Source organism: Phyllobates terribilis, unplaced genomic scaffold (assembly GCF_046119375.1).
Source record: "Phyllobates terribilis strain yellow unplaced genomic scaffold, ASM4611937v1 Scaffold_10__3_contigs__length_209671492, whole genome shotgun sequence".
In the NCBI taxonomy this organism is placed as follows: Eukaryota; Metazoa; Chordata; class Amphibia; order Anura; family Dendrobatidae; genus Phyllobates; species Phyllobates terribilis.
Window position 1 is genome coordinate 208,067,536 of NW_027362770.1, and position 27,934 is coordinate 208,095,469.

Here is a 27,934-nt window from a genome sequence, read left to right on the forward strand (position 1 = left end):
GGCTGTAGAGCAAAAAGCTGCGGGCTCAGGCTGCTGCGGGCTCAGGCTGCTGCTGATGAGGGTGCCTGCAGTCTGCAGAAGACCTGAATGAGACTGGCCGCATGGCGGCGGGGCATGAGAAAGTCACAATTTGGCTCTTGTCAGTTGTTTTCCTGTTATAATCTAGTGTCTTTTTGTCTAAAGTGTGATGCCCGCGCTCTTGTCTTCTGGATTATGTAGTGCATGTGTCTTGATATATGTAGGAAGGATGGTGGTTTTCCTAGTAGATGCCTTGTCTGATAAATGCCCTGGTAACGCGGGTTCCATTCTCTGGATTATGTCCATCTCTTCTTTTTGTAGACTTGAAGACTCGACAGGATTAACAATGACGCATTGAGTCGGAAACATCCAAGAAGATCAACAGCAGCAGCATGGCGAAAAGCGCAGAAGTGAAAATTGCTGTTTTTGGCCGAGCTGGAGTTGGCAAGTCGGGTGGGTTTCTGCATGTTCTCTGATGTCACCTATGTCTGGTGGGTTTGTGCATGTTCTCTGATGTCACCTATGTCTGGTGGGTTTCTGCATGTTCTCTGATGTCACCTATGTCGGGTGGGTTTGTGCATGTTCTCTGATGTCACCTATGTCTGGTGGGTTTGTGCATGTTCTCTGATGTCACCTGTGTCGGGTGGGTTTGTGCATGTTCTCTGATGTCACCTATGTCTGGTGGGTTTCTGCATGTTCTCTGATGTCACCTCTGTCTGGTGGGTTTCTGCATGTTCTCTGATGTCACCTATGTATGGTGGGTTTCTGCATGTTCTCTGATGTCACCTATGTCTGGTGGGTTTCTGCATGTTCTCTGATGTCACCTATTTCTTTTCTTAGAGGTGTAGATTTTGCAGCTTCAGAGGACGAGTTGTAGACTTATAGCTCTGCATTCTGCATTCTTCCACCCTCCAGATATTTTGCTAGATCATGTGTTGCAGCGAGGACGTACAGGACAATGGGAATCTACTTACACAATTATTTGCTGCGTTCTGAGCAGAATAAATGTAGGAAGCTCTTTTCTGCCTAAATACATTTTTTCAAAGCATTTTTGCTCAGGAATTTGCTTTAGAATAGTCAGGTCCTTAAAGAGTTCTCCAGAAATAGTAGAACACTAAAATTCTCTTTTGCCTAAGGAGGTCCTATGCCCCCGCTCTAGAATATTCAAAGGCCTGTGAGCATGTGCAGTGGGAAGCTCCTCCCTCTCTCAAATAATAGGACAGGTGCCTGTGAGCATGTGCAGTGGGAAGTTCCTCCATCTCTCGAATAATAATAGGACAGGTGCCTGTGAGCATGTGCAGTGTGACATTCCTCCCTCTCTCGAATGATAATAGGACAGGTGCCTGTGAGCATGTGCAGTGGGAAGCTCCTCCCTCTCTTGATAATAATAGGACAAGTGCCTGTGAGCATGTGCAGTGGGAAGCTCCTCCCTCTCTTGATAATAATTGGACAAGTGCCTGTGAGCATGTGCAGTGGGAAACTCCTCCCTCTCTTGATAATAATAGGACAAGTGCCTCTGAGCATGTGCAGTGGGAAGCTCCTCCCTCTCTTGATAATAATAGGACAGGTGCCTCTGAGCATGTGCGGTGTGGTGTTCCTCCCTCTCTCGAATGATAATAGGACAGGTGCCTGTGAGCATGTGAAGTGGAATACTCCTCCATCTCTCGAATGATAATAGGACAGGTGCCTGTGAGCATGTGCAATGGGAAGCTCCTCCCTCTCTTGATAATAATAGGACAGGTGCCTCTGAGCATGTGCGGTGGGAAGCTCCTCCCTCTCTTGATAATAATAGGACAGGTGCCTGTGAGCATGTGCAGTGGGAAGCTTCTCCTTCTCTTGATAATAATAGGACGTGTGCCTCTGAGCATGTGCAGTGGGAAGCTCCTCCCTCTCTTGATAATAATTGGACAGGTGCCTGAGAGCATGTGCAGTGGGAAGCTTCTCCTTCTCTTGATAATAATAGGACAAGTGCCTGTGAGCATGTGCAATGGGAAGCTCCTCCCTCTCTTGATAATAATAGGACAGGTGCCTGAGAGCATGTGCAGTGGGAAGCTTCTCCTTCTCTTGATAATAATAAGACGTGTGCCTCTGAGCATGTGCGGTGGGAAGCTCCTCCCTCTCTTGATAATAATAGGACAGGTGCCTCTGAGCATTTGCAGTGTGGTGTTCCTCCCTCGCTCGAATAATAATAGGACAGGTGCCTGTGAGCATGTGCAATAAGGAAACTCCTCCCTCTCTCAAATAATAATGGGACAGGTGCCTGTGAGCATGTGCAGTAAGGAAACTCCTCCCTCTCTCAAATAATAAAAGGACAGGTACCTGTGAGCATGTGCAGTGGGAAGCTTCTCCCTCTCTTGAATAATAATAGGACAGGTGCCTCTGAGCATGTGCAGTGGGAAGCTCCTCCCTCTCTCGAATAATAATAGGACAGGTGCCTGTGAGCATGTGCAGTGTGACGTTCCTCCCTCTCTGAAATAATAATAGGACAGGTCCCTGTGAGCATGTGCAGTGGGAAGCACCTCCCTCTCTTGAATAATAATAGGACAGGTGCCTCTGAGCATGTGAAGTGGGAAGCTCCTCACTCTCTTGAATAATAATAGGACAGGTGCCTGTGAGCATGTGCAGTGGGAAGCTCCTCCCTCTCTCAAATATTAATAGGACAGGTGCATGTGAGCATGTGCAGTGGGAAGCTCCTCCCTCTCTTGATAATAATAGGACAAGTGCCACTGAGCATGTGCAGTGTGGTGTTCCTCTCTCTCTCGATTAATAATAGGACAGGTGCCTGTGAGCATGTGCAGTGGGAAGCCCCTCCCTCTCTTGAATAATAATAGGACAGGTGCCTCTGAGCATGTGCAGTGGCAAAGCTCCTCCCTCTCTCGAATAATAATATTACAGGTGCCTGTGAACATGTGCAGTGTGACGTTCCTCCCTCTCTCAAATAATAATAGGACAGGTGCCTGTGAGCATGGGCAGTGGGGAGCACCTCCCTCTCTTGATAATAATAGGACAGGTGCCTCTGAGCATGTGCAGTGTGGCGTTCCTCCCTTCCTCCCTCTCTCGAATAATAATAGGACAGGTGCCTGTGAGCATGTGTAGTGGGTAGTTACTCCCTCTCTCGGATAATAATAGGACAAGTGCCTCTGAGCATGTGCAGTGGGAAGCTCCTCCCTCTCTCGAATAATAATAGGACAGGTGCCTCTGAGCATGTGCAGTGTGGCGTTCTTCCCTCTCTCGAATAGTAATAGGACAGGTGCCTGTGAACATGTGTAGTGGGAAGCTCCTGCCTCTCTAGGATAATAATAGGACAAATGCATCTGAGCATGTGCAGTGGGAAGCTCCTCCCTCTCTTGATAATAATAGGACAGGTGCCTGTGAGCATGTGCAGTGTGACGTTCCTCCCTCTCTCGAATGATAATAGGACAGGTGCCTGTGAGCATGTGCAATGGGAAGCTCCTCCCTCTCTCGAATGATAATAGGACAGGTGCCTGTGAGCATGTGCAGTGGGAAGCTCCTCCCTCTCTCGAATAATAATAGGACAGGTGCCTGTGAGCATGTGCAGTGGGAAGCTCCTCCCTCTCTTGATAATAATAGGACAGGTGCCTGAGAGCATGTGCAGTGGGAAACTCCTCCCTCTCTTGATAATAATAGGACAGGTGCCTGAGAGCATGTGCAGTTGGAAGCATCTCCCTCTCTTGATAATAATAGGACAAGTGCCTTTGAGCATGTGCAGTGTGGTGTTCCTCCCTCTCTCAAATAATAATAGGACAGGTGCCTGTGAGCATGTGCAGTGTGACATAACTCCCTCTCTCAAATAATAATAGGACAGGTGCCTGTGAGCATGTGCAGTGGGAAGCTCCTCCCTCTCTCAAATAATAACAGGACAGGTACCTGTGAGCCTGTGCAGTGGGAAAATCCTCCCTCTCTTGAATAATAATAGGACAGGTGCCTGTGAGCATGTGCAGTGGGGAAACTCCTCTCTCTCTCAAATAATAATAGGACAGGTGCCTGTGAGCATGTGCAATGGGAAGCTCCTCCCTCTCTTGAATAATAATAGGACAGGAGCCTGTGAGCATGTGCAGTGTGACATTCCTCCCTCTCTCAAATAATAACAGGACAGGTGCCTCTGAGCCTGTGCAGTGGGAAGCTCCTCCCTCTCTTGAATAATAAAAGGACAGGTGCCTGTGATCATGTGCAGTGTGAAATTCCTCCCTCTCTCAAATAATAACAGGACAGGTGCTTGTGAGCATGTGCAATGGGAAGCTCCTCCCTCTCTCGAATGATAATAGGACAGTTGCCTGTGAACATGTGCAGTGTGAGATTCCTCCCTCTCTCAAATAATAACAGGACAGGTGCCTGTGCACATGTGCAGTAGGAAGCTCCTCTCTCTCTTGAATAATAAAAGGACAGGTGCCTCTGAGCATGTGCATTGGGAAGCTCCTCCCTCTCTCAAATAATAATAGGACAGGTGCCTGTGAGCATGTGCAGTGGGGATCACCTCCCTCTCTTGATAATAATAGGACAGGTGCCTGTGAGCATGTGCAGTGGGAAGCTCCTCCCTCTCTCGGTTAATAGTAGGACAAGTGCCTCTGAGCATGTGCGGTGGGAAGCTCCTCCCTCTCTTGATAATAACAGGACAGGTGCCTCTGAGCATGTGCACTGTGTTGTTCCTCCCTCTCTCGAATAATAATAGGACAGGTGCCTGTCAGCATGTGCAGTGGGAAGCTCCTCCCTCTCTCGAATAATAATAGGACAGGTGCCTGTGAGCATGGGCAGTGTTGAAACTCTTCCCTCTCTTGATAATAATAGGACAGGTGCCTCTGAGCATGTGCAGTGTGGTGTTCCTCCCTCTCTCGAATAATAATAGGGTTAGGGTCACAGGTGTCTGTGAGCATGTGCAATGGGAAGCTCCTCCCTCTCTCAATTAATAATAGGACAGGTGCCTGTGAGCATGTGCAGTGGGAAGCTCCTCCCTCTCTCAAATAATAATAGTACAGGTGTCTGTGAGCATGTGCAGTGGGAAGCTCCTCCCTCTCTCAAATAATAATAGGACAGGTGCCTGTGAACATGTGCATTGTGGAGCTCCTCCCTCTCTCGAATAATAATAGGACAGGTGCCTGTGAGCATGGACAGTGGGAAGCTCCGCGCTCTCTCAAATAATAATAGTACAGGTGCCTGTGAGAATGTGCATTGGGAAGCTCCTCCCTCTGTCAAATAATAATAGGACAGGTGCCTCTGAGCCTGTGCAGTGGGAAGCTCCTCCTTCTCTCAAATAATAATAGGACAGGTGTCTGTGAGCATCTGCAGTGGGAAGCTCCTCCCTCTCTCAAATAATAATAGTACAGGTGTCTGTGAGCATGTGCATTGGGAAGCTCCTCCCTCTGTCAAATAATAATAGGACAGGTGCCTGTGAGCATGTGCATTGTGAAGCTCCTCCCTCTCTCAAATAGTAATAGGACAAGTGCCTGTGAGCATGTGCATTGTAAAGCTCCTCACTCTCTTGAATATTAATAGGACAGGTGCCTCTGAGCATGTGCATTGTGAAGCTCCTCACACTCTCAAATAATAATAGGACTGGTGCCTGAGAGCATGTGCTGTGGGAAGCTCCTCACACTCTCAAATAATAATAGGACAGGTGCCTGCGAGCATGTGCAGTGGTAAGCTCCTCCACCTCTCGAATAATAATAGGACAGGTGCCTGTGAGCATGTGCATTTTGAAGCTCCTCCCTCTCTCAATAATAGGACAAGTGCCTGTGAGCATGTGCAGTCGGAAGCTCCTCCCTCTCTCAAATAATAATAGGACAAGTGCCTGTGAGCATGTGCAGTGGGAAGCTCCTCACTCTCTTGAATAATAATAGGACAGGTGTCTGTGAGCATGTGCAGTGTGACGTTCCTCCCTCTCTCGAATAATAATAGGACAGGTGCCTGTGAGCATGTGTAGTGGGAAGCTCCTCCCTCTCTCATGCAATAATAGGACAGGTGCCTGTGAGCATGTGCATTGTGAAGCTCCTCCCTCTCTCGAATAATAATAGGACAGGTGCCTGTGAGCAAGTGCATTGTAAAGCTCCTCCCTCTCTCGAATAATAATAGGACAGGTGCCTGTGAGCATGTGCAGTGGGAAGCTCCTCGCTCTCTCGAATAATAATAGGACAGGTGCCTGTGAGCATGTGCAATGGGAAGCTCCTCCCTCTCTCAAATAATAATAGTACAGGTGTCTGTGAGCATGTGCAGTGGGAAGCTCCTCCCTCTCTCAAATAATAATAGGACAGGTGCCTGTGAACATGTGCATTGTGGAGCTCCTCCCTCTCTCGAATAATAATAGGACAGGTGCCTGTGAGCATGGACAGTGGAAAGCTCCGCGCTCTCTCAAATAATAATAGTACAGGTGCCTCTGAGCATGTGCAGTGGGAAGCTCCTCCTCTCAAATAATAATAGGACAGGTGTCTGTGAGCATCTGCAGTGGGAAGCTCCTCCCTCTCTTAAATAATAATAGTACAGGTGTCTGTGAGCATGTGCATTGGGAAGCTCCTCCCTCTCTCAAATAATAATAGGACAGGTGCCTGTGAGCATGTGCATTGTGAAGCTCCTCCCTCTCTCAAATAGTAATAGGACAAGTGCCTGTGAGCATGTGCATTATAAAGCTCCTCACTCTCTTGAATATTAATAGGACAGGTGCCTCTGAGCATGTGCATTGTGAAGCTCCTCCCTCTCTCGAATAACAATAGGACAGGTGCCTGTGAGCATGTGCAGTGGGAAGCTCCTCCCTCTCTCAAATAATAATAGGACAAGTGCCTGTGAGCATGTGCAGTGGGAAGCTCCTCACTCTCTTGAATAATAATAGGACAGGTGTCTGTGAGCATGTGCAGTGTGACGTTCCTCCCTCTCTCGAATAATAATAGGACAGGTGCCTGTGAGCATGTGTAGTGGGAAGGTCCTCCCTCTCTCATGTAATAATAGGACAGGTGCCTGTGAGCATGTGCATTGTGAAGCTCCTCCCTCTCTCAATTAATAATAGGACAGGTGCCTGTGAGCATGTGCATTGTGAAGCTCCTCCCTCTCTCAAGTAATAGGACAAGTGCCTGTGAGCATGTGCAGTGGGAAGCTCCTCCCTCTCTCAAATAATAATAGGACAAGTGCCTGTGAGCATGTGCAGTGGGAAGCTCCTCACTCTCTTGAATAATAATAGGACAGGTGTCTGTGAGCATGTGCAGTGTGACGTTCCTCCCTCTCTCGAATAATAATAGGACAGCTACCTGTGAGCATGTGTAGTGGGAAGCTCCTCCCTCTCTCATGTAATAATAGGACAGGTGCCTGTGAGCATGTGTAGTGGGAAGCTCCTCCCTCTCTCGAATAATAATAGGACAGTTGCCTGTGAGCATGGGCAGTGGGAAGCTCCTCCCTCTCTCAATTAATAATAGGACAGGTGCCTGTGAGCATGTGCATTGTGAAGCTCCTCCTTCTCTCAAATAATAATAGGACAGGTGTCTGTGAGCATGTGCAGTGGGAAGCTCCTCCCTCTCTCAAATAATAATAGTACAGGTGTCTGTGAGCATGTGCAGTGGGAAGGTCCTCCCTCTCTCAAATAATAATAGTACAGGTGTCTGTGAGCATGTGCATTGGGAAGCTCCTCCCTCTCTCAATTAATAATAGGACAGGTGCCTGTGAGCATGTGCAGTGGGAAGCTCCTCCGTCTCTCAAATAATAATAGGACAGGTGCCTGCGAGCATGTGCATTGTGAAGCTCCTCCCTCTCTCAATAATAGGACAAGTGCCTGTGAGCATGTGCAGTGGGAAGCTCCTCCCTCTCTCAAATAATAATAGGACAAGTGCCTGTGAGCATGTGCAGTGGGAAGCTCCTCACTCTCTTGAATAATAATAGGACAGGTGTCTGTGAGCATGTGCAGTGTGACGTTCCTCCCTCTCTCGAATAATAATAGGACAGGTGCCTGTGAGCATGTGCATTGTGAAGCTCCTCCCTCTCTCAAATCATAATAGGACAAGTGCCTGTGAGCATGTGCAGTGGGAAGCTCCTCACTCTCTTGAATAATAATAGGACAGGTGTCTGTGAGCATGTGCAGTGTGACGTTCCTCCCTCTCTCGAATAATAATAGGACAGGTGCCTGTGAGCATGTGCATTGTGAAGCTCCTCCCTCTCTCAAATCATAATAGGACAAGTGCCTGTGAGCATGTGCAGTGGGAAGCTCCTCACTCTCTTGAATAATAATAGGACAGGTGTCTGTGAGCATGTGCAGTGTGACGTTCCTCCCTCTCTAGAATAATATTAGGACAGGTGCCTGTGAACATGGACAGTGGGAAGCTCCTCCCTCTCTCGAATAATAATAGGACAGTTGCCTGTGAGCATGGGCAGTGGGAAGCTTCTCCCTCTCTCAATTAATAATAGTACAGGTGTCTCTGAGCATGTGCATTGGGAAGCTCCTCCCTCTCTCAAATAATAATAGGACAAGTGCCTGTGAGAATGTGTAGTGGGAAGCTCCTCCCTCTCTCATGTAATAATAGGACAGGTTGCCTGTGAGCATGTGTAGTGGAAAGCTCCTCCCTCTCTTGAATAATAATAGGACAGTTGCCTGTGAGCATGGGCAGTGGGAAGCTTCTCCCTCTCTCAATTAATAATAGGACAGGTGCCTGTGAGCATGTGCATTGTGAAGCTCCTCCCTCTCTTGAATTATAATAGGACAGGTGCCTGTGAGCATCTGCAGTGGGAAGCTCCTCCCTCTCTCGAATAATAATAGGGCAGGTGCCTGTGAGCATGGGCACTGGGAAGCTCCTCCCTCTCTTAAATAATAATAGTACAGGTGCCTGTGAGCATGTGCAGTGAGAAGCTCCTCCCTCTCTCAATTAATAATAGGACAGGTGCCTGTGAGCATGTGCAGTGGGAAGCCCCTCCCTCTCTTGAATAATAATAGGACAGGTGCCTCTGAGCATGTGCAGTGGCAAAGCTCCTCCCTCTCTCGAATAATAATATTACAGGTGCCTGTGAACATGTGCAGTGTGACGTTCCTCCCTCTCTCAAATAATAATAGGACAGGTGCCTGTGAGCATGGGCAGTGGGGAGCACCTCCCTCTCTTGATAATAATAGGACAGGTGCCTCTGAGCATGTGCAGTGTGGCGTTCCTCCCTTCCTCCCTCTCTCGAATAATAATAGGACAGGTGCCTGTGAGCATGTGTAGTGGGTAGTTACTCCCTCTCTCGGATAATAATAGGACAAGTGCCTCTGAGCATGTGCAGTGGGAAGCTCCTCCCTCTCTCGAATAATAATAGGACAGGTGCCTCTGAGCATGTGCAGTGTGGCGTTCTTCCCTCTCTCGAATAGTAATAGGACAGGTGCCTGTGAACATGTGTAGTGGGAAGCTCCTGCCTCTCTAGGATAATAATAGGACAAATGCATCTGAGCATGTGCAGTGGGAAGCTCCTCCCTCTCTTGATAATAATAGGACAGGTGCCTGTGAGCATGTGCAGTGTGACGTTCCTCCCTCTCTCGAATGATAATAGGACAGGTGCCTGTGAGCATGTGCAATGGGAAGCTCCTCCCTCTCTCGAATGATAATAGGACAGGTGCCTGTGAGCATGTGCAGTGGGAAGCTCCTCCCTCTCTCGAATAATAATAGGACAGGTGCCTGTGAGCATGTGCAGTGGGAAGCTCCTCCCTCTCTTGATAATAATAGGACAGGTGCCTGAGAGCATGTGCAGTGGGAAACTCCTCCCTCTCTTGATAATAATAGGACAGGTGCCTGAGAGCATGTGCAGTGTGGTGTTCCTCCCTCTCTCAAATAATAATAGGACAGGTGCCTGTGAGCATGTGCAGTGTGACATAACTCCCTCTCTCAAATAATAATAGGACAGGTGCCTGTGAGCATGTGCAGTGGGAAGCTCCTCCCTCTCTCAAATAATAACAGGACAGGTACCTGTGAGCATGTGCAGTGGGGAAACTCCTCTCTCTCTCAAATAATAATAGGACAGGTGCCTGTGAGCATGTGCAATGGGAAGCTCCTCCCTCTCTTGAATAATAATAGGACAGGAGCCTGTGAGCATGTGCAGTGTGACATTCCTCCCTCTCTCAAATAATAACAGGACAGGTGCCTCTGAGCCTGTGCAGTGGGAAGCTCCTCCCTCTCTTGAATAATAAAAGGACAGGTGCCTGTGATCATGTGCAGTGTGAAATTCCTCCCTCTCTCAAATAATAACAGGACAGGTGCTTGTGAGCATGTGCAATGGGAAGCTCCTCCCTCTCTCGAATGATAATAGGACAGTTGCCTGTGAACATGTGCAGTGTGAGATTCCTCCCTCTCTCAAATAATAACAGGACAGGTGCCTGTGCACATGTGCAGTAGGAAGCTCCTCTCTCTCTTGAATAATAAAAGGACAGGTGCCTCTGAGCATGTGCATTGGGAAGCTCCTCCCTCTCTCAAATAATAATAGGACAGGTGCCTGTGAGCATGTGCAGTGGGGATCACCTCCCTCTCTTGATAATAATAGGACAGGTGCCTGTGAGCATGTGCAGTGGGAAGCTCCTCCCTCTCTCGGTTAATAGTAGGACAAGTGCCTCTGAGCATGTGCGGTGGGAAGCTCCTCCCTCTCTTGATAATAACAGGACAGGTGCCTCTGAGCATGTGCACTGTGTTGTTCCTCCCTCTCTCGAATAATAATAGGACAGGTGCCTGTCAGCATGTGCAATGGGAAGCTCCTCCCTCTCTCGAATAATAATAGGACAGCTCCCTGTGAGCATGTGCAATGGGAAGCTCCTCCCTCTCTTGAATGATAATAGTACAGGTGCCTGTGAACATGTGCAATGGGAAGCTCCTCCCTCTCTCAAATGATAATAGGACAGGTGCCTGTGAGCATGGGCAGTGTTGAAACTCTTCCCTCTCTTGATAATAATAGGACAGGTGCCTCTGAGCATGTGCAGTGTGGTGTTCCTCCCTCTCTCGAATAATAATAGGGTTAGGGTCACAGGTGCCTGTGAGCATGTGCAATGGGAAGCTCCTCCCTCTCTCTAATAATAATATGACAGGTGTCTGTGAGCATGTGCAATGGGAAGCTCCTCCCTCTCTCAATTAATAATAGGACAGGTGCCTGTGAGCATGTGCAGTGGGAAGCTCCTCCCTCTCTCAAATAATAATAGTACAGGTGTCTGTGAGCATGTACAGTGGGAAGCTCCTCCCTCTCTCAAATAATAATAGGACAGGTGCCTGTGAACATGTGCATTGTGGAGCTCCTCCCTCTCTCGAATAATAATAGGACAGGTGCCTGTGAGCATGGACAGTGGGAAGCTCCGCGCTCTCTCAAATAATAATAGTACAGGTGCCTGTGAGAATGTGCATTGGGAAGCTCCTCCCTCTGTCAAATAATAATAGTACAGGTGCCTGTGAGAATGTGCATTGGGAAGCTCCTCCCTCTGTCAAATAATAATAGGACAGGTGTCTGTGAGCCTGTGCAGTGGGAAGCTCCTCCTTCTCTCAAATAATAATAGGACAGGTGTCTGTGAGCCTGTGCAGTGGGAAGCTCCTCCTCCTCTCAAATAATAATAGGACAGGTGTCTGTGAGCATCTGCAGTGGGAAGCTCCTCCCTCTCTCAAATAATAATAGTACAGGTGTCTGTGAGCATGTGCATTGGGAAGCTCCTCCCTCTGTCAAATAATAATAGGACAGGTGCCTGTGAGCATGTGCATTGTGAAGCTCCTCCCTCTCTCAAATAGTAATAGGACAAGTGCCTGTGAGCATGTGCATTGTAAAGCTCCTCACTCTCTTGAATATTAATAGGACAGGTGCCTCTGAGCATGTGCATTGTGAAGCTCCTCACACTCTCAAATAATAATAGGACTGGTGCCTGAGAGCATGTGCTGTGGGAAGCTCCTCACACTCTCAAATAATAATAGGACAGGTGCCTGCGAGCATGTGCAGTGGTAAGCTCCTCCACCTCTCGAATAATAATAGGACAGGTGCCTGTGAGCATGTGCATTTTGAAGCTCCTCCCTCTCTCAATAATAGGACAAGTGCCTGTGAGCATGTGCAGTCGGAAGCTCCTCCCTCTCTCAAATAATAATAGGACAAGTGCCTGTGAGCATGTGCAGTGGGAAGCTCCTCACTCTCTTGAATAATAATAGGACAGGTGTCTGTGAGCATGTGCAGTGTGACGTTCCTCCCTCTCTCGAATAATAATAGGACAGGTGCCTGTGAGCATGTGTAGTGGGAAGCTCCTCCCTCTCTCATGCAATAATAGGACAGGTGCCTGTGAGCATGTGCATTGTGAAGCTCCTCCCTCTCTCGAATAATAATAGGACAGGTGCCTGTGAGCAAGTGCATTGTAAAGCTCCTCCCTCTCTCGAATAATAATAGGACAGGTGCCTGTGAGCATGTGCAGTGGGAAGCTCCTCGCTCTCTCGAATAATAATAGGACAGGTGCCTGTGAGCATGTGCAATGGGAAGCTCCTCCCTCTCTCAAATAATAATAGTACAGGTGTCTGTGAGCATGTGCAGTGGGAAGCTCCTCCCTCTCTCAAATAATAATAGGACAGGTGCCTGTGAACATGTGCATTGTGGAGCTCCTCCCTCTCTCGAATAATAATAGGACAGGTGCCTGTGAGCATGGACAGTGGGAAGCTCCGCGCTCTCTCAAATAATAATAGTACAGGTGCCTCTGAGCATGTGCAGTGGGAAGCTCCTCCTCTCAAATAATAATAGGACAGGTGTCTGTGAGCATCTGCAGTGGGAAGCTCCTCCCTCTCTTAAATAATAATAGTACAGGTGTCTGTGAGCATGTGCATTGGGAAGCTCCTCCCTCTCTCAAATAATAATAGGACAGGTGCCTGTGAGCATGTGCATTGTGAAGCTCCTCCCTCTCTCAAATAGTAATAGGACAAGTGCCTGTGAGCATGTGCATTATAAAGCTCCTCACTCTCTTGAATATTAATAGGACAGGTGCCTCTGAGCATGTGCATTGTGAAGCTCCTCACTCTATCAAATAATAATAGGACTGGTGCCTGTGAGCATGTGCTGTGGGAAGCTCCTCCCTCTCTCGAATAATAATAGGACAGGTGCCTGTGAGCATGTGCAGTGGGAAGCTCCTCCCTCTCTCAAATAATAATAGGACAAGTGCCTGTGAGCATGTGCAGTGGGAAGCTCCTCACTCTCTTGAATAATAATAGGACAGGTGTCTGTGAGCATGTGCAGTGTGACATTCCTCCCTCTCTCGAATAATAATAGGACAGGTGCCTGTGAACATGTGTAGTGGGAAGCTCCTCCCTCTCTCATGTAATAATAGGACAGGTGCCTGTGAGCATGTGCATTGTGAAGCTCCTCCCTCTCTCAATTAATAATAGGACAGGTGCCTGTGAGCATGTGCATTGTGAAGCTCCTCCCTCTCTCAAGTAATAGGACAAGTGCCTGTGAGCATGTGCAGTGGGAAGCTCCTCCCTCTCTCAAATAATAATAGGACAAGTGCCTGTGAGCATGTGCAGTGGGAAGCTCCTCACTCTCTTGAATAATAATAGGACAGGTGTCTGTGAGCATGTGCAGTGTGACGTTCCTCCCTCTCTCGAATAATAATAGGACAGGTGCCTGTGAGCATGTGTAGTGGGAAGCTCCTCCCTCTCTCATGTAATAATAGGACAGGTGCCTGTGAGCATGTGTAGTGGGAAGCTCCTCCCTCTCTCGAATAATAATAGGACAGTTGCCTGTGAGCATGGGCAGTGGGAAGCTCCTCCCTCTCTCAATTAATAATAGGACAGGTGCCTGTGAGCATGTGCATTGTGAAGCTCCTCCTTCTCTCAAATAATAATAGGACAGGTGTCTGTGAGCATGTGCAGTGGGAAGCTCCTCCCTCTCTCAAATAATAATAGTACAGGTGTCTGTGAGCATGTGCAGTGGGAAGGTCCTCCCTCTCTCAAATAATAATAGTACAGGTGTCTGTGAGCATGTGCATTGGGAAGCTCCTCCCTCTCTCAATTAATAATAGGACAGGTGCCTGTGAGCATGTGCAGTGGGAAGCTCCTCCGTCTCTCAAATAATAATAGGACAGGTGCCTGCGAGCATGTGCATTGTGAAGCTCCTCCCTCTCTCAATAATAGGACAAGTGCCTGTGAGCATGTGCAGTGGGAAGCTCCTCCCTCTCTCAAATAATAATAGGACAAGTGCCTGTGAGCATGTGCAGTGGGAAGCTCCTCACTCTCTTGAATAATAATAGGACAGGTGTCTGTGAGCATGTGCAGTGTGACGTTCCTCCCTCTCTCGAATAATAATAGGACAGGTGCCTGTGAGCATGTGCATTGTGAAGCTCCTCCCTCTCTCAAATCATAATAGGACAAGTGCCTGTGAGCATGTGCAGTGGGAAGCTCCTCACTCTCTTGAATAATAATAGGACAGGTGTCTGTGAGCATGTGCAGTGTGACGTTCCTCCCTCTCTCGAATAATAATAGGACAGGTGCCTGTGAGCATGTGCATTGTGAAGCTCCTCCCTCTCTCAAATCATAATAGGACAAGTGCCTGTGAGCATGTGCAGTGGGAAGCTCCTCACTCTCTTGAATAATAATAGGACAGGTGTCTGTGAGCATGTGCAGTGTGACGTTCCTCCCTCTCTAGAATAATATTAGGACAGGTGCCTGTGAACATGGACAGTGGGAAGCTCCTCCCTCTCTCGAATAATAATAGGACAGTTGCCTGTGAGCATGGGCAGTGGGAAGCTTCTCCCTCTCTCAATTAATAATAGTACAGGTGTCTCTGAGCATGTGCATTGGGAAGCTCCTCCCTCTCTCAAATAATAATAGGACAAGTGCCTGTGAGCATGTGTAGTGGGAAGCTCCTCCCTCTCTCATGTAATAATAGGACAGGTTGCCTGTGAGCATGTGTAGTGGAAAGCTCCTCCCTCTCTTGAATAATAATAGGACAGTTGCCTGTGAGCATGGGCAGTGGGAAGCTTCTCCCTCTCTCAATTAATAATAGGACAGGTGCCTGTGAGCATGTGCATTGTGAAGCTCCTCCCTCTCTTGAATTATAATAGGACAGGTGCCTGTGAGCATCTGCAGTGGGAAGCTCCTCCCTCTCTCGAATAATAATAGGGCAGGTGCCTGTGAGCATGGGCACTGGGAAGCTCCTCCCTCTCTTAAATAATAATAGTACAGGTGCCTGTGAGCATGTGCAGTGAGAAGCTCCTCCCTCTCTCAAATAATAATAGGACAGGTGCCTGTGAGCATGTGCAGTGGGAAGCTCCTCCCTCTCTCAAATAATAATAGGACAGGTGTCTGTGAGCATGTGCAATGGGAAGCTCCTCCCTCTCTCAATTAATAATAGGACAGGTGCCTGTGAGCATGTGCAGTGGGAAGCTCCTCCCTCTCTCGAATAATAATAGGACAGGTGCCTGTGAGCAAGTGCATTGTAAAGCTCCTCCCTCTCTCGAATAATAATAGGACTGGTGCCTGTGAGATTGTGCATTGTGAAGCTCCTCCCTCTCTCAATATTAGGACAAGTGTCTGTGAGCATGTGCAGTGGGAAGCTCCTCACTCTCTTGAATAATAATAAGACAGGTGTCTGTGAGCATGTGCAGTGTGACGTTCCTCCCTCTCTCGAATAATAATAGGACAGGTGCCTGTGAACATGTGAAGTGGGAAGCTCCTCCCTCTCTCATGTAATAATAGTACAGGTGCCTGTGACCATGTGTAGTGGGAAGCTCCTTCCTCTCTCGAATAATAATAGGACAGGTGCCTGTGAGCATGTGCATTGTGAAGCTCCTCCCTCTCTCAATAATAGAACAGGTGCCTGTGAGCATGTGCATTGTGAAGCTCCTCCCTCTCTCAAGTAATAGGACAAGTGCCTATGAGTATGTGCAGTGGGAATCTCCTCCCTCTCTCGAATAATAATAGGACAAGTGCCTGTGAGCATGTGCAGTGGGAAGTTCCTCCCTCTCTCAATTAATAATAGGACAGGTGCCTGTGAGCATGTGCATTGTGAAGCTCCTCCCTCTCTCGAATAATAATAGGACAGGTGCCTGTGAGCATGGGCAGTGGGGAGCTCCTCTCTCTCTTGAATAATAATAGGACAGGTGCCTGTGAGAATGTGCAGTGGGAAGCTCCTCCCTCTCTCGAATAATAATAGGACAGGTGCCTGTGAGCATGGGCAGTGGGAAGCTCCTCCCTCTCTCAAATAATAATAGGACAGGTGCCTGTGAGCATGTGCAGTGGGAAGCTCCTCCCTCTCTCAAATGATAATAGGACAGGTGCCTGTGAGCATGTGCAGTGGGAAGCTCCTCCCTCTCTCAAATAATAATAGGACAGGTGCCTGTGAGCATGTGCATTGTGAAGCTCCTCCCTCTCTCAAGTAATAGGACAAGTGCCTATGAGCATGTGCAGTGGAAATCTCCTCCCTCTCTCGAATAATAATAGGACAAGTGCCTATGAGCATGTGCAGTGGGAAGTTCCTCCCTCTCTCAATTAATAATAGGACAGGTGCCTGTGAGCATGTGCATTGTAAAGCTCCTCCCTCTCTCGAATAATAATAGGACAGGTGCCTGTGAGCATGGGCAGTGGAGAGCTCCTCTCTCTCTTGAATAATAATAGGACAGGTGCCTGTGAGAATGTGCAGTGGGAAGCTCCTCCCTCTCTCGAATAATAATAGGACAGGTGCCTGTGAGCATGGGCAGTAGGAAGCTCCTCCCTCTCTCAAATAATAATAGGACAGGTGCCTGTGAGCATGTGCAGTGGGAAGCTCCTCCCTCTCAAATGATAATAGGACAGGTGCCTGTGAGCATGTGCAGTGGGAAGCTCCTCCCTCTCTCAAATAATAATAGGACAGGTGTCTGTGAGCATGTGCAATGGGAAGCTCCTCCCTCTCTCAATTAATAATAGGACAGGTGCCTGTGAGCATGTGCAGTGGGAAGCTCCTCCCTCTCTAAAATAATAATAGGACAGGTGCCTGTGAGCATGTGCATTGTAAAGCTCCTCCCTCTCTCGAATAATAATAGAACAGGTGCCTGTGAGCATGTGCAGTGGGAAGCTCCTCCCTCTCTCAAATAATAATAGGACAGGTGTCTGTGAGCATGTGCAATGGGAAGCTCCTCCCTCTCTCAATTAATAATAGTACAGGTGGCTGTGAGCATGTGCAGTGGGAAGCTCCTCCCTCTCTAAAATATTAATAGGACTGGTGCCTGTGAGCATGTGCAGTGGGAAGCTTCTCCCTCTCTCAAATAATAATAGTACAGGTGTCTGTGAGCATGTGCAGTGGGAAGCTCCTCCTTCTCTCAAATAATAATAGGACAGGTGTCTGTGAGCATGTGCAGTGGGAAGCTACTCCCTCTCTCAAATAATAATAGTACAGGTGTCTGTGAGCATGTGCAGTGGAAAGCTCCTCCCTCTCTCAAATAATAATAGTACAGGTGTCTGTGAGCAGAGCATGTGCATTGGGAAGCTCCTCCCTCTCTCAAATAATAATAGGACAGGTGCCTGTGAGCATGTGCATTGTGAAGCACCTCCCTCTCTCAAATAGTAATAGGACAAGTGCCTGTGAGCATGTGCATTGTAAAGCTCCTCACTCTCTTGAATAATAATAGGACAGGTGCTTCTGAGCATGTGCATTGTGAAGCTCCTCCCTCTCTCGAATAATAATTGGACTGGTGCCTGTGAGCATGTGCTGTGGGAAGCTCCTCCGTCTCTCAAATAATAATAGGACAGGTGCCTGTGAGCATGTGCATTGTGAAGCTCCTCTCTCTTTCAATAATAGCACAAGTGCCTGTGAGCATGTGCCGTGGGAAGCTCCTCCCTCTCTCAAATAATAATAGGACAAGTGCCTGTGAGCATGTGTAGTGGGAAGCTCCTCACTCTCTTGAATAATAATAGGACAGGTGTCTGTGAGCATGTGCAGTGTGACTTTCCTCCCTCTCTCGAATAATAATAGGACAGGTGCCTGTGAGCATGTGTAGTGGGAAGCTCCTCCCTCTCTCATGTAATAATAGGACAGGTGCCTATGAGCATGTGTAGTGGGAAGCTACTCCCTCTCTTGAATAATAATAGGACAGGTGCCTGTGAGCATGTGTATTGTGAAGCTCCTCCCTCTCTCAATTAATAATAGGACAGGTGCCTGTGAGCATGTGCATCTTGAAGCTCCTCCCTCTCTCAAGTAATAGGACAAGTGCCTATGAGCATGTGCAGTGGGTAGCTCCTCCCTCTCTCAAATAATAATAGGACAAGTGCCTGTGAGCATGTGCAGTGTGCAGTGGGAAGCTCCTCACTCTCTTGAATAATAATAGGACAGGTGTCTGTGACCATGTGCAGTGTGACGTTTCTCCCTCTCTCGAATAATAATAGGACAGGTGCCTGTGAGCATGTGTAGTGGGAAGCTCCTCCCTCTCTCATGTAATAATAGGACAGGTGCCTGTGAGCATGTGTAGTGGGAAGCTCCTCCCTCTCTCGAATAATAATAGGACAGTTGCCTGTGAGCATGGGCAGTGGGAAGCTCCTCTCTCAATTAATAATAGGACAGGTGCCTGTGAGCATGTGCATTGTGAAGCTCCTCCCTCTCTCGAATAATAATAGGACAGGTGCCTGTGAGCATGGGCAGTGGGAAGCTCCTCACTCTTTTGAATAATAATAGGACAGGTGCCTGTGAGCATGTGCAGTGGGAAGCTCCTCCCTCTCTCGAATAATAATAGGACAGGTGCCTGTGATCATGGGCAGTGGGAAGCTCCTCCCTCTCTCAAATAATAATAGGACAGGTGCCTGTGAGAATGTGCAGTGGGAAGCTCCTCCCTCTCTCAAATAATAATAGGACAGGTGCCTGTGAGCATGTGCAGTGGGAAGCTCCTCCCTCTCTCAAATAATAATAGGACAGGTGTCTGTGAGCATGTGCAATGGGAAGCTCCTCCCTCTCTCAATTAATAATAGGACAGGTGCCTGTTAGCATGTGCAGTGGGAAGCTTCTCCCTCGCTAAAATAATAATAGGACAGGTGCCTGTGAGCATGTGCATTGTAAAGCTCCTCCCTCTCTCGAATAATAATAGGACAGGTGCCTATGAGCATGTGCATTGTAAAGCTCCTCCCTCTCTCGAATAATAATAGGACAGGTGCCTGTGAGCATGGGCAGTGGGAAGCTCCTCCCTCTCTCAAATAATAATAGGACTGGCGCCTGTGAGCATGTGCAGTGGGAAGCTCCTCACTCTCTTGAATAATAATAGGACAGGTGTCTCTGAGCATGTGCATTGTGAAGCTCCTCCCTCTCTTGAATAATAATAGGACAGGTGCCTGTGAGCATGTGTATTGTGAAGCTCCTCCCTCTCTCAATTAATAATAGGACAGGTGCCTGTGAGCATGTGCATCGTGAAGCTCCTCCCTCTCTCAAGTAATAGGACAAGTGCCTATGAGCATGTGCAGTGGGTAGCTCCTCCCTCTCTCAAATAATAATAGTACAAGTGCCTGTGAGCATGTGCAGTGGGAAGCTCCTCACTCTCTTGAATAATAATAGGACAGGTGCCTGTGAGAATGTGCAGTGGGAAGCTCCTCCCTCTCTCAAATAATAATAGGACAGGTGCCTGTGAGCATGTGCAGTGGGAAGCTCCTCCCTCTCTCAAATAATAATAGGACAGGTGTCTGTGAGCATGTGCAATGGGAAGCTCCTCCCTCTCTCAATTAATAATAGGACAGGTGCCTGTTAGCATGTGCAGTGGGAAGCTTCTCCCTCGCTAAAATAATAATAGGACAGGTGCCTGTGAGCATGTGCATCGTGAAGCTCTTCCCTCTCTCAAGTAATAGGACAAGTGCCTATGAGCATGTGCAGTGGGTAGCTCCTCCCTCTCTCAAATAATAATAGGACAAGTGCCTGTGAGCATGTGCAGTGGGAAGCTCCTCACTCTCTTGAATAATAATAGGACAGGTGTCTGTGAGCATGTGCAGTGTGATGTTCCTCCCTCTCTCGAATAATAATAGGACAGGTGCCTGTGAGCATGTGTAGTGGGAAGCTCCTCCCTCTCTCATGTAATAATAGGACAGGTGCCTGTGAGCATGTGTAGTGGGAAGCTCCTCCCTCTCTCGAATAATAATAGGACAGTTGCCTGTGAGCATGGGCAGTGGGAAGCTCCTCCCTCTCTCAATTAATAATAGGACAGGTGCCTGTGAGCATGTGCATTGTGAAGCTCCTCCCTCTCTCAAATAATAATAGGACAGGTGCCTGTGAGCATGGGCAGTGCGAAGCTCCTCACTCTCTTGAATAATAATAGGACAGGTGCCTGTGAGCATGTGCAGTAGGAAGCACCTCCCTCTCTCGAATAATAATAGGACAGGTGCCTGTGAGCATGGGCAGTGGGAAGCTCCTCCCTCTCTCAAATAATAATAGGACAGGTGCCTGTGAGAATGTGCAGTGGGAAGCTCCTCCCTCTCTCAAATAATAATAGGACAGGTGCCTGTGAGCATGTGCAGTGGGAAGCTCCTCCCTCTCTCAAATAATAATAGGACAGGTGTCTGTGAGCATGTGCAATGGGAAGCTCCTCCCTCTCTCAATTAATAATAGGACAGGTGCCTGTGAGCATATGCAGTGGGAAGCTCCTCCCTCTCTAAAATAATAATAGGACAGGTGCCTGTGAGCATGTGCATTGTAAAGCTCCTCACTTTCTGGAATAATAATAGGACAGGTGCCTGTGAGCATGTGCAGTGGGAAGCTCCTCCCTCTCTCAAATAATAATAGGACTGGCGCCTGTGAGCATGTGTAGTGGGAAGCTCCTCCCTCTCTCGAATAATAATAGGACAGTTCTCTGTGAGCATGGGCAGTGGGAAGCTCCTCCCTCTCTCAATTAATAATAGGACAGGTGCCTGTGAGCATGTGCATTTTGAAGCTCCTCCCTCTCTCGAATAATAATAGGACAGGTGCCTGTGAGCATGGGCAGTGGGAAGCTCCTCACTCTCTTGAATAATAATAGAACAGGTGCCTATGAGCATGTGCAGTGGGAAGCTCCTCCCTCTCTCGAATAATAATAGGACAGGTGCCTATGAGCATGGGCAGTGGGAAACTCCTCCCTCTCTCGAATAATAATAGGACAGGTGCCTGTGAGCATGGGCAGTGGGAAGCTCCTCCCTCTCTCAAATAATAATAGGACAGGTGCCTGTGAGAATGTGCAGTGGGAAGCTCCTCCCTCTCTCAAATAATAATAGGACAGGTGCCTGTGAGCATGTGCAGTGGGAAGCTCCTCCCTCTCTCAAATAATAATAGGACAGGTTCTGTGAGCATGTGCAATGGAAAGCTCCTCCCTCTCTCAATTAATAATAGGACAGGTGCCTGTGAGCATGTGCAGTGGGAAGCTCCTCCCTCTCTAAAATAATAATAGGACAGGTGCCTGTGAGCATGTGCATTGTAAAGCTCCTCCCTCTCTTGAATAATAATAGGACAGGTGCCTGTGAGCATGGGCAGTGGGAAGCTCCTCACTTTCTGGAATAATAATAGGACAGGTGCCTGTGAGCATGTGCAGTGGGAAGCTCCTCCCTCTCTCAAATAATAATAGGACTGGCGCCTGTGAGCAAGTACAGTGGGAAGCTCCTCTCTCTCTCAAATAATAATAGGACAACTGCCTGTGAGCATGTGCAGTGGGAAGCTCCTCACTCTCTTGAATAATAATAGGACAGGTGTCTGTGAGCATGTGCAGTGTGATGTTGCTCCCTCTCTCTTATAATAATAGGACAGGTGCCTGTGAGCATGTGTAGTGGGAAGCTCCTCCCTATCTCATGTAATAATAGGACAGGTGCCTGTGAGCATGTGTAGTGGAAAGCTCCTCCCTCTCTCGAATAATAATAGGACAGGTGCCTGTGAGCATGTGCATTGTGAAGCTCCTCACTCTCTCAATTAATAATAGGACAGGTGCCTGTGAGCATGTGCATTGTGAATCTCCTCTCTCTCTCAAGTAATAGGACAAGTGCCTGTGAGCATGTGCACTGGGAAGCTCCTCCCTCTCTCAAATAATAATAGGACAAGTGCCTGTGAGCATGTGCAGTGGGAAGCTCCTCACTCTCTTGAATAATAATAGGACTGGTGTCTGTGAGCATGTGCAGTGTGACGTTCCTCCCTCTCTCGAATAATAATAGGACAGGTGCCTGTGAGCATGTGTAGTGGGAAGCTCCTCCCTCTCTCATGTAATAATAGTACAGGTGCCTGTGAGCACGTGTAGTGGGAAGCTCCTCCCTCTCTCGAATAATAATAGGACAGTTGCCTGTGAGCATGGGCAGTGGGAAGCTCGTCCCTCTCTCAATTAATAATAGGACAGGTGCCTGTGATCATGTGCATTGTGAAGCTCCTCCCTCTCTCGAATAATAATAGGACAGGTGCCTGTGAGCATGGGCAGTGGGAAGCTCCTCACTCTCTTGAATAATAATAGGACAGGTGCCTGTGAGCATGTGCAGTGGGAAGCTCCTCCCTCTCTCAAAGAAAAATAGGACAGGTGCCTGTGAGCATGTGCATTGTGAAGCTCCTCCCTCTCTTATGTAATAATAGGACAGGTGCCTGTGAGCACGTGTAGTGGGAAGCTCCTCCCTCTCTCGAATAATAAGACAGTTGCCTGTGAGCATGGTCAGTGGGAAGCTCCTCCCTCTCCTAATTAATAATAGGACAGGTGCCTGTGAGCATGTGCATTGTGAAGCTCCTCCCTCTCTCGAATAATAATAGGACAGGTGCCTGTGAGCATGGGCAGTGGGAAGCTCCTCACTCTCTTGAATAATAATAGGACAGGTGCCTGTGAGCATGTGCAGTGGGAAGCTCCTCCCTCTCTCGAATAATAATAGGACAGGTGCCTGTGAGCATGTACAGTGGGAAGCTCCTCCCTCTCTTAAATAAAAATAGGACAGGTGCCTGTGAGCATGTGCAGTGGGAAGCTCCTCCCTCTCTCGAATAATAATAGGACAGGTGCCTGTGAGCATGGGCAGTGGGAAGCTCCTCCCTCTCTCAAATGATAATAGGACAGGTGCCTGTGAGCATGTGCAGTGGGAACCTTCTCACTCTCTCAAATAATAATTGGAGAGGTGCCTGTGAGCATGTGCAATGGGAAGCTCCTCCCTCTCTCGAATAAAAATAGGACAGGTGCCTGTGAGCATGTGCAGTGGGAAGCTCCTCCCTCTCTCGAATAATAATAGGACAGGTGCCTGTGAGCATGGGCAGTGGGAAGCTCCTCCCTCTCTCAAATAATAATAGGACAGGTGCCTGTGAGCATGTGCAGTGGGAACCTTCTCACTCTCTCAAATAATAATAGGAGAGGTGCCTGTGAGCATGTGCAGTGGGAAGCTCCTCCTCTCAAATAATAATAGGACAGGTGCCTCTGAACATGTGTAATGGGAAGCTCCTCCCTCTCTCAAATAATAATAGGACAGGTGCCTGTGAGCATGTGCAGTTGGAAGCTCCTCCCTCTCAAATAATAATAGGACAGGTGCCTGTGAGCATGTGCAATGGGAAGCTCCTCCCTCTCGAATAATAATAATAGGACATGTGCCTGTGAGCATGGGCAGTGGGAAGCTCCTCCCTCTCTCAAATAATAATAGGACAGGTGTCTGTGAGCATGTGCAATGGGAAGCTCCTCCCTCTCAAATAATAATAGTACAGGTGTCTGTGAGCATGTGCAGTTGGAAGCTCCTCCCTCTCAAATAATAATAGGACAGGTGCCTGTGAGCATGTGCAATGGGAAGCTCCTCCCTCTCTCGAATAATAATAGGACATGTGCCTGTGAGCATGGGCAGTGGGAAGCTCCTCCCTCTCTCAAATAATAATAGAACAGGTGTCTGTGAGCATGTGCAATGGGAAGCTCCTCCCTCTCAAATAATAATAGTACAGGTGTCTGTGAGCATGTGCAGTTGGAAGCTCCTCCCTCTCAAATAATAATAGGACAGGTACCTGTGAGCATGTGCAATGGGAAGCTCCTCCCTCTCTCGAATAATAATAGGACATGTGCCTGTGAGCATGTGCAGTGGGAAGCTCCTCCCTCTCTTGAATGATAAGACAGGACATGTGCTTGTGAGCATGTGCAGTGGGAAGCTCCTCCCTCTCTTGAATGATAAGACAGGTGCCTGTGAGCATGTGCAGTGGAAAGCCCCTCCCTCTCTGGAATGATAATAGGACAGGTGCCTGTGAGCATGTGCAGTGGGAAGCTCCTCCCTCTCTTGAATGATAAGACAGGTACTTGTGAGCATGTGCAGTGGGAAGCTCCTCCCTCTTTTGAGTAATAATAGGACAGGTGCCTGTGAGCATGTGCAGTGGGAAACTCCTCCCTCTTTTGAGTAATAATAGGACAGGTGCCTGTGAGCATGTGCAGTGGGAAACTCCTCCCTCTCTTGAATGATAATAGGACAGGTGCCTGTGAGCATGTGCAGTGGGAAGCTCCTCCCTCTCTTGGATGATAATACTGGAGGTGCTAAGGTCCTCCATCGGCAGCTTTCACTTAGTGAACACGAGAGCGTTCAGCGCTTTAACATGTAATGACAATCTGAGAGGCCATATGTGCTATAAATGCTTGGAATAAAGGAGCGGATTGCTGAACCCTGCTCTTCTCTTCGTCTTGGCTATACTCTTGTACTGTTCGGGTCTATATGACCCGACCTATTAAAGTCTGGTAATTCTGACATTTAGCTACTCTGAGCGTATTGTTTGAATACCAGTTGCGATATTTAACTGTATGTGAAGATGGTTGGTAAAAAAAAATGAAAATCAAACCTTCAGTTTGCTTTATTTTCTTTAGAGAAAGGTTGTAGTTGTCCAGGTTCACTTATTGCTGTATCAGGCATGCTGACATTCTGCACTGCCGGGGGTCTGAGCTGCTGGGTACGGTTTACTATGGCTGCTGCTCCTTCACTTTGGGATCTTACTTTTCTTCCTAAATTAGATAACAAGTGGCTATCCTAATTCTTCCAGAAAGAGTCTTCGTTTATGCAGTTTATTGCTGTTCCAGTAAGGGTTTATCGCACGCCAGGAAACAAATGCATTGTCGGCAGATACATCAACAATGGTATAAAATAAAAGCATTGGCCACCAATTGGTTTTGCGTCTGCTTGTGTATGCATCTCCTGGATCAACTGCCCCCTTGGTGGAATTATAATGTAATATCATCTTTGGCTTTTTCCCACCTCGACTACTGTACTTTCTGCATTACCCTGCTGCATCGGGCTCAGCAGATTCACCTGTTAGGTTTTTGGGGATGTAAGAATGCACTGTTGTATCTCCAGTGAACACAAGTTGTTCATCCACAGTGACATCTTCACCAATATTGTATCATTTTGGAAGAATCTCCATTTATCCCAAACTTCTCTAAGGCTGCGTGCCCACTATGCGTTTTTCAAGCATTTTTGCCCCAAAATTTCCGCAGCGAAAACGCTTAAAAAATGCTTGGTAATCCGTGCCCCATGGTCCCTAATGATAATCCGCATGTGCTGGGCACATACTGCAGAAGTTTCCGCTGCGGATTATCATTGCGGAAAAATCCGCAGCATGTCAATTAATTTTGCGGACACGCAGCGTAATCGCCGCCATTGACGCATTGAGTCGCTTAATATCCGCATGACTACATGTGCACACGCGGATATTAAGCGATTCAATGTGCAGATGGTACCCGGGTGTGGAGGACAGGAGACTCATCCAGACCGGGGTACCATAGAACCTGTAAAAAAAAAGAATAAAAAATTAAAAATATACATTATACTCGCCTTCCGATGTCCCCCGGTCTCCTCTATGGTGCGTCCTGGCTCCCCGGTGGCTCGCGATGGTGTAGAAGGACCTTCCATGACGTCGGCGGTCGCGTGACCTGTCACATGAATATATGACGTCATGGAAGGTCCTTTTACACCACCGCGAGCCGTACAAGAGACCAGAAGCACCGGAGAGTGTTATTTTTTTCCATTTTTATTATTTTTTTTAACTATTACTCGGTCTCACTATATATGCCGGTTGCCGGTTGGATGGATTTATATAGTGTGACCAAGTTGTCAAGCACTTTCCAAGTGATGCTAAAATCGCTCGTCAACCCGCATGCAGAAATGCAAGTGAAGAACGCTTCACATCCGCATGTCCCTGGCAGGAAAAGCGCACGTACAATCCGCATGTACAATCTGCATGTACAATCCGCATGTACAATCCGCATGTACAATCCGCATGCGTTTTTCCTGCCAGGGAGATGCAGAAAAAATCTGCAGCATTTCTGCATCGTGGGCACTGAGCCTAATAGCGGCTGGTTATTAAAGAATTATCTGGTGGAAGCTAGTTATCAGTGGAGTATCTAGAGTTCTATGGGCCCCGTTGCATAATTTGGACCTAGGCCCCCACCAATATGTTGGTCAGATGTACGAGCTAGTATAAAAATGTCCGTCCTGGCCCCTATATTGTAATAATGTCGCCCTTCCTATAATAATGTTCTTTATTATGTGGTAATGTCCCCTATCCTGGCCACATCTTGTAATATTCATGGCCCCCATCCTGTAATAATGTCCCCTGGGCCAGTGCTTGTAATATTGCCCCCAATCCTGGGCCCTTTCCTGTAATAATGTTCCCCATTCTGGGACCCTTCTTGTAACATTGTCCCCCATTCTGGGACTCTTCTTGTAATATTTTCTCCATCCTGGGCCCCTTCCTGTAACACTGTCCCCCATTCTGGGACCCTTCTTGTGATATTGTCCCCCATCCTGGGCCTCTTCCTGTAATAATGTTCCCCATTCTGGGACCCTTCTTGTTACACTGTCCCCCATTCTGGGACTCTGCTTGTAATATTGTCCCCATCCTGGGCCCCTTTCTGTAACAATGTCCCCCATTCTGGGACCCTTCTTGTGATATTGTCCCCCATCCTGGGCCCCTTCCTGTAATAATGTTCCCCATTCTGGGACCCTTCTTGTAATAATGTTCCCCATTCTGAGACCCTGGTTGTAACACTGTCCCCCATTCTGGGACCCTTATTGTAACACTGTCCCCCATTCTGGGACAATTCTTGTAATATTGTCCCCCATCCTGGGCCTCTTCCTCTAATAATGTTCCCAATTCTGGGACCCTGTTTGTAACACTGTCCCCCATTCTGGGACAATTCTTGTAATATTGTCCCCATCCTGGGCCCCTTCCTGTAATAATGTTCTCCATTCTGGGACCCTTCTTGTAACACTGTCCCCCATTCTGGGACCCTGCTTGTAACACTGTCCCCCATTCTGGGTCCCTTCTTGTAACACTGTCCCCCATTCTGGAACAATTCTTGTAATATTGTTCCCATCCTGGCCCATTCCTGTAATAATGTTCCCCATTCTGGGACCCTTCTTGTAATAATGTTCCCCATTCTGGGACTTTTCTTGTAACACTGTCTCCTGTCCTGTCGTTCTTTTCTAACACATTTAAAAAAGAAAAATAACAATTCTTCTTACCTGTGGGCGCCCCCATGACGAGCAGCATTGTGTTCCTGCTCTATAGCAGTTGCAGTGGGCAGGTGGGTCATGACAGCGTTGTGTATAGCTACAGTGCAGCCCTGCGCCACAATACATTGCAGTTGAATGTGTGACTCCGGCTTTGGCGGCCCCCGACTTTATGGGCCCCACCAGGGTTGCATCCTAAGCGAATGTGATCCTTATACCCCTGCTATTCATTACAGCTGTCTGAAAAGGACATTGTGCGTAGAGAGCAGAAATAAGTGCAGGATTATTGGTGACGTGTGCGGCCGGAGGAATATTCTCCGTAATGGAAGCACACTTCATAAATTGCTTTCTGCTTACATAAACTTCTGCGTCACTGCTGGCAGCAACAACTTTTTACAAAGCTTCCAAGTGACTTATTTGGTCTATTTTTTAGTATAATGATCAGAACATTTCTCTTTTTATGGTCTGGAAGATGCAAAAAACTGCACTTTGAACGTGGCTGTTGGCTGTGCCGATATTCCAGGACATGGTGCCGAATATGAGCTCTTTGCTGTTCTGGTGATCTGTCCTTCCAGGATATA

The 27,934-nt window shown here is 47.9% G+C and overlaps 1 protein-coding gene across 4 annotated transcripts in view; it reads left to right on the forward strand.

Annotated features, from left to right (window-relative positions):
* The window catches only part of RERG (RAS like estrogen regulated growth inhibitor), a 403,944-nt gene that overhangs the window by 148,840 nt on the left and 227,170 nt on the right, over nt 1-27,934 (forward strand). For 3 of the 4 annotated variants that reach the window (XM_073650605.1, XM_073650604.1, XM_073650603.1), the window contains exon 2: nt 340-471. In XM_073650605.1, the coding sequence (XP_073506706.1) occupies nt 411-471 (61 nt within the window). In that variant the 5' untranslated portion in view covers nt 340-410. Of the gene's footprint in view, nt 1-11; nt 140-339; nt 472-27,934 lie in introns of those variants that run through there. The other variant, XM_073650606.1, reaches the window with a different exon arrangement.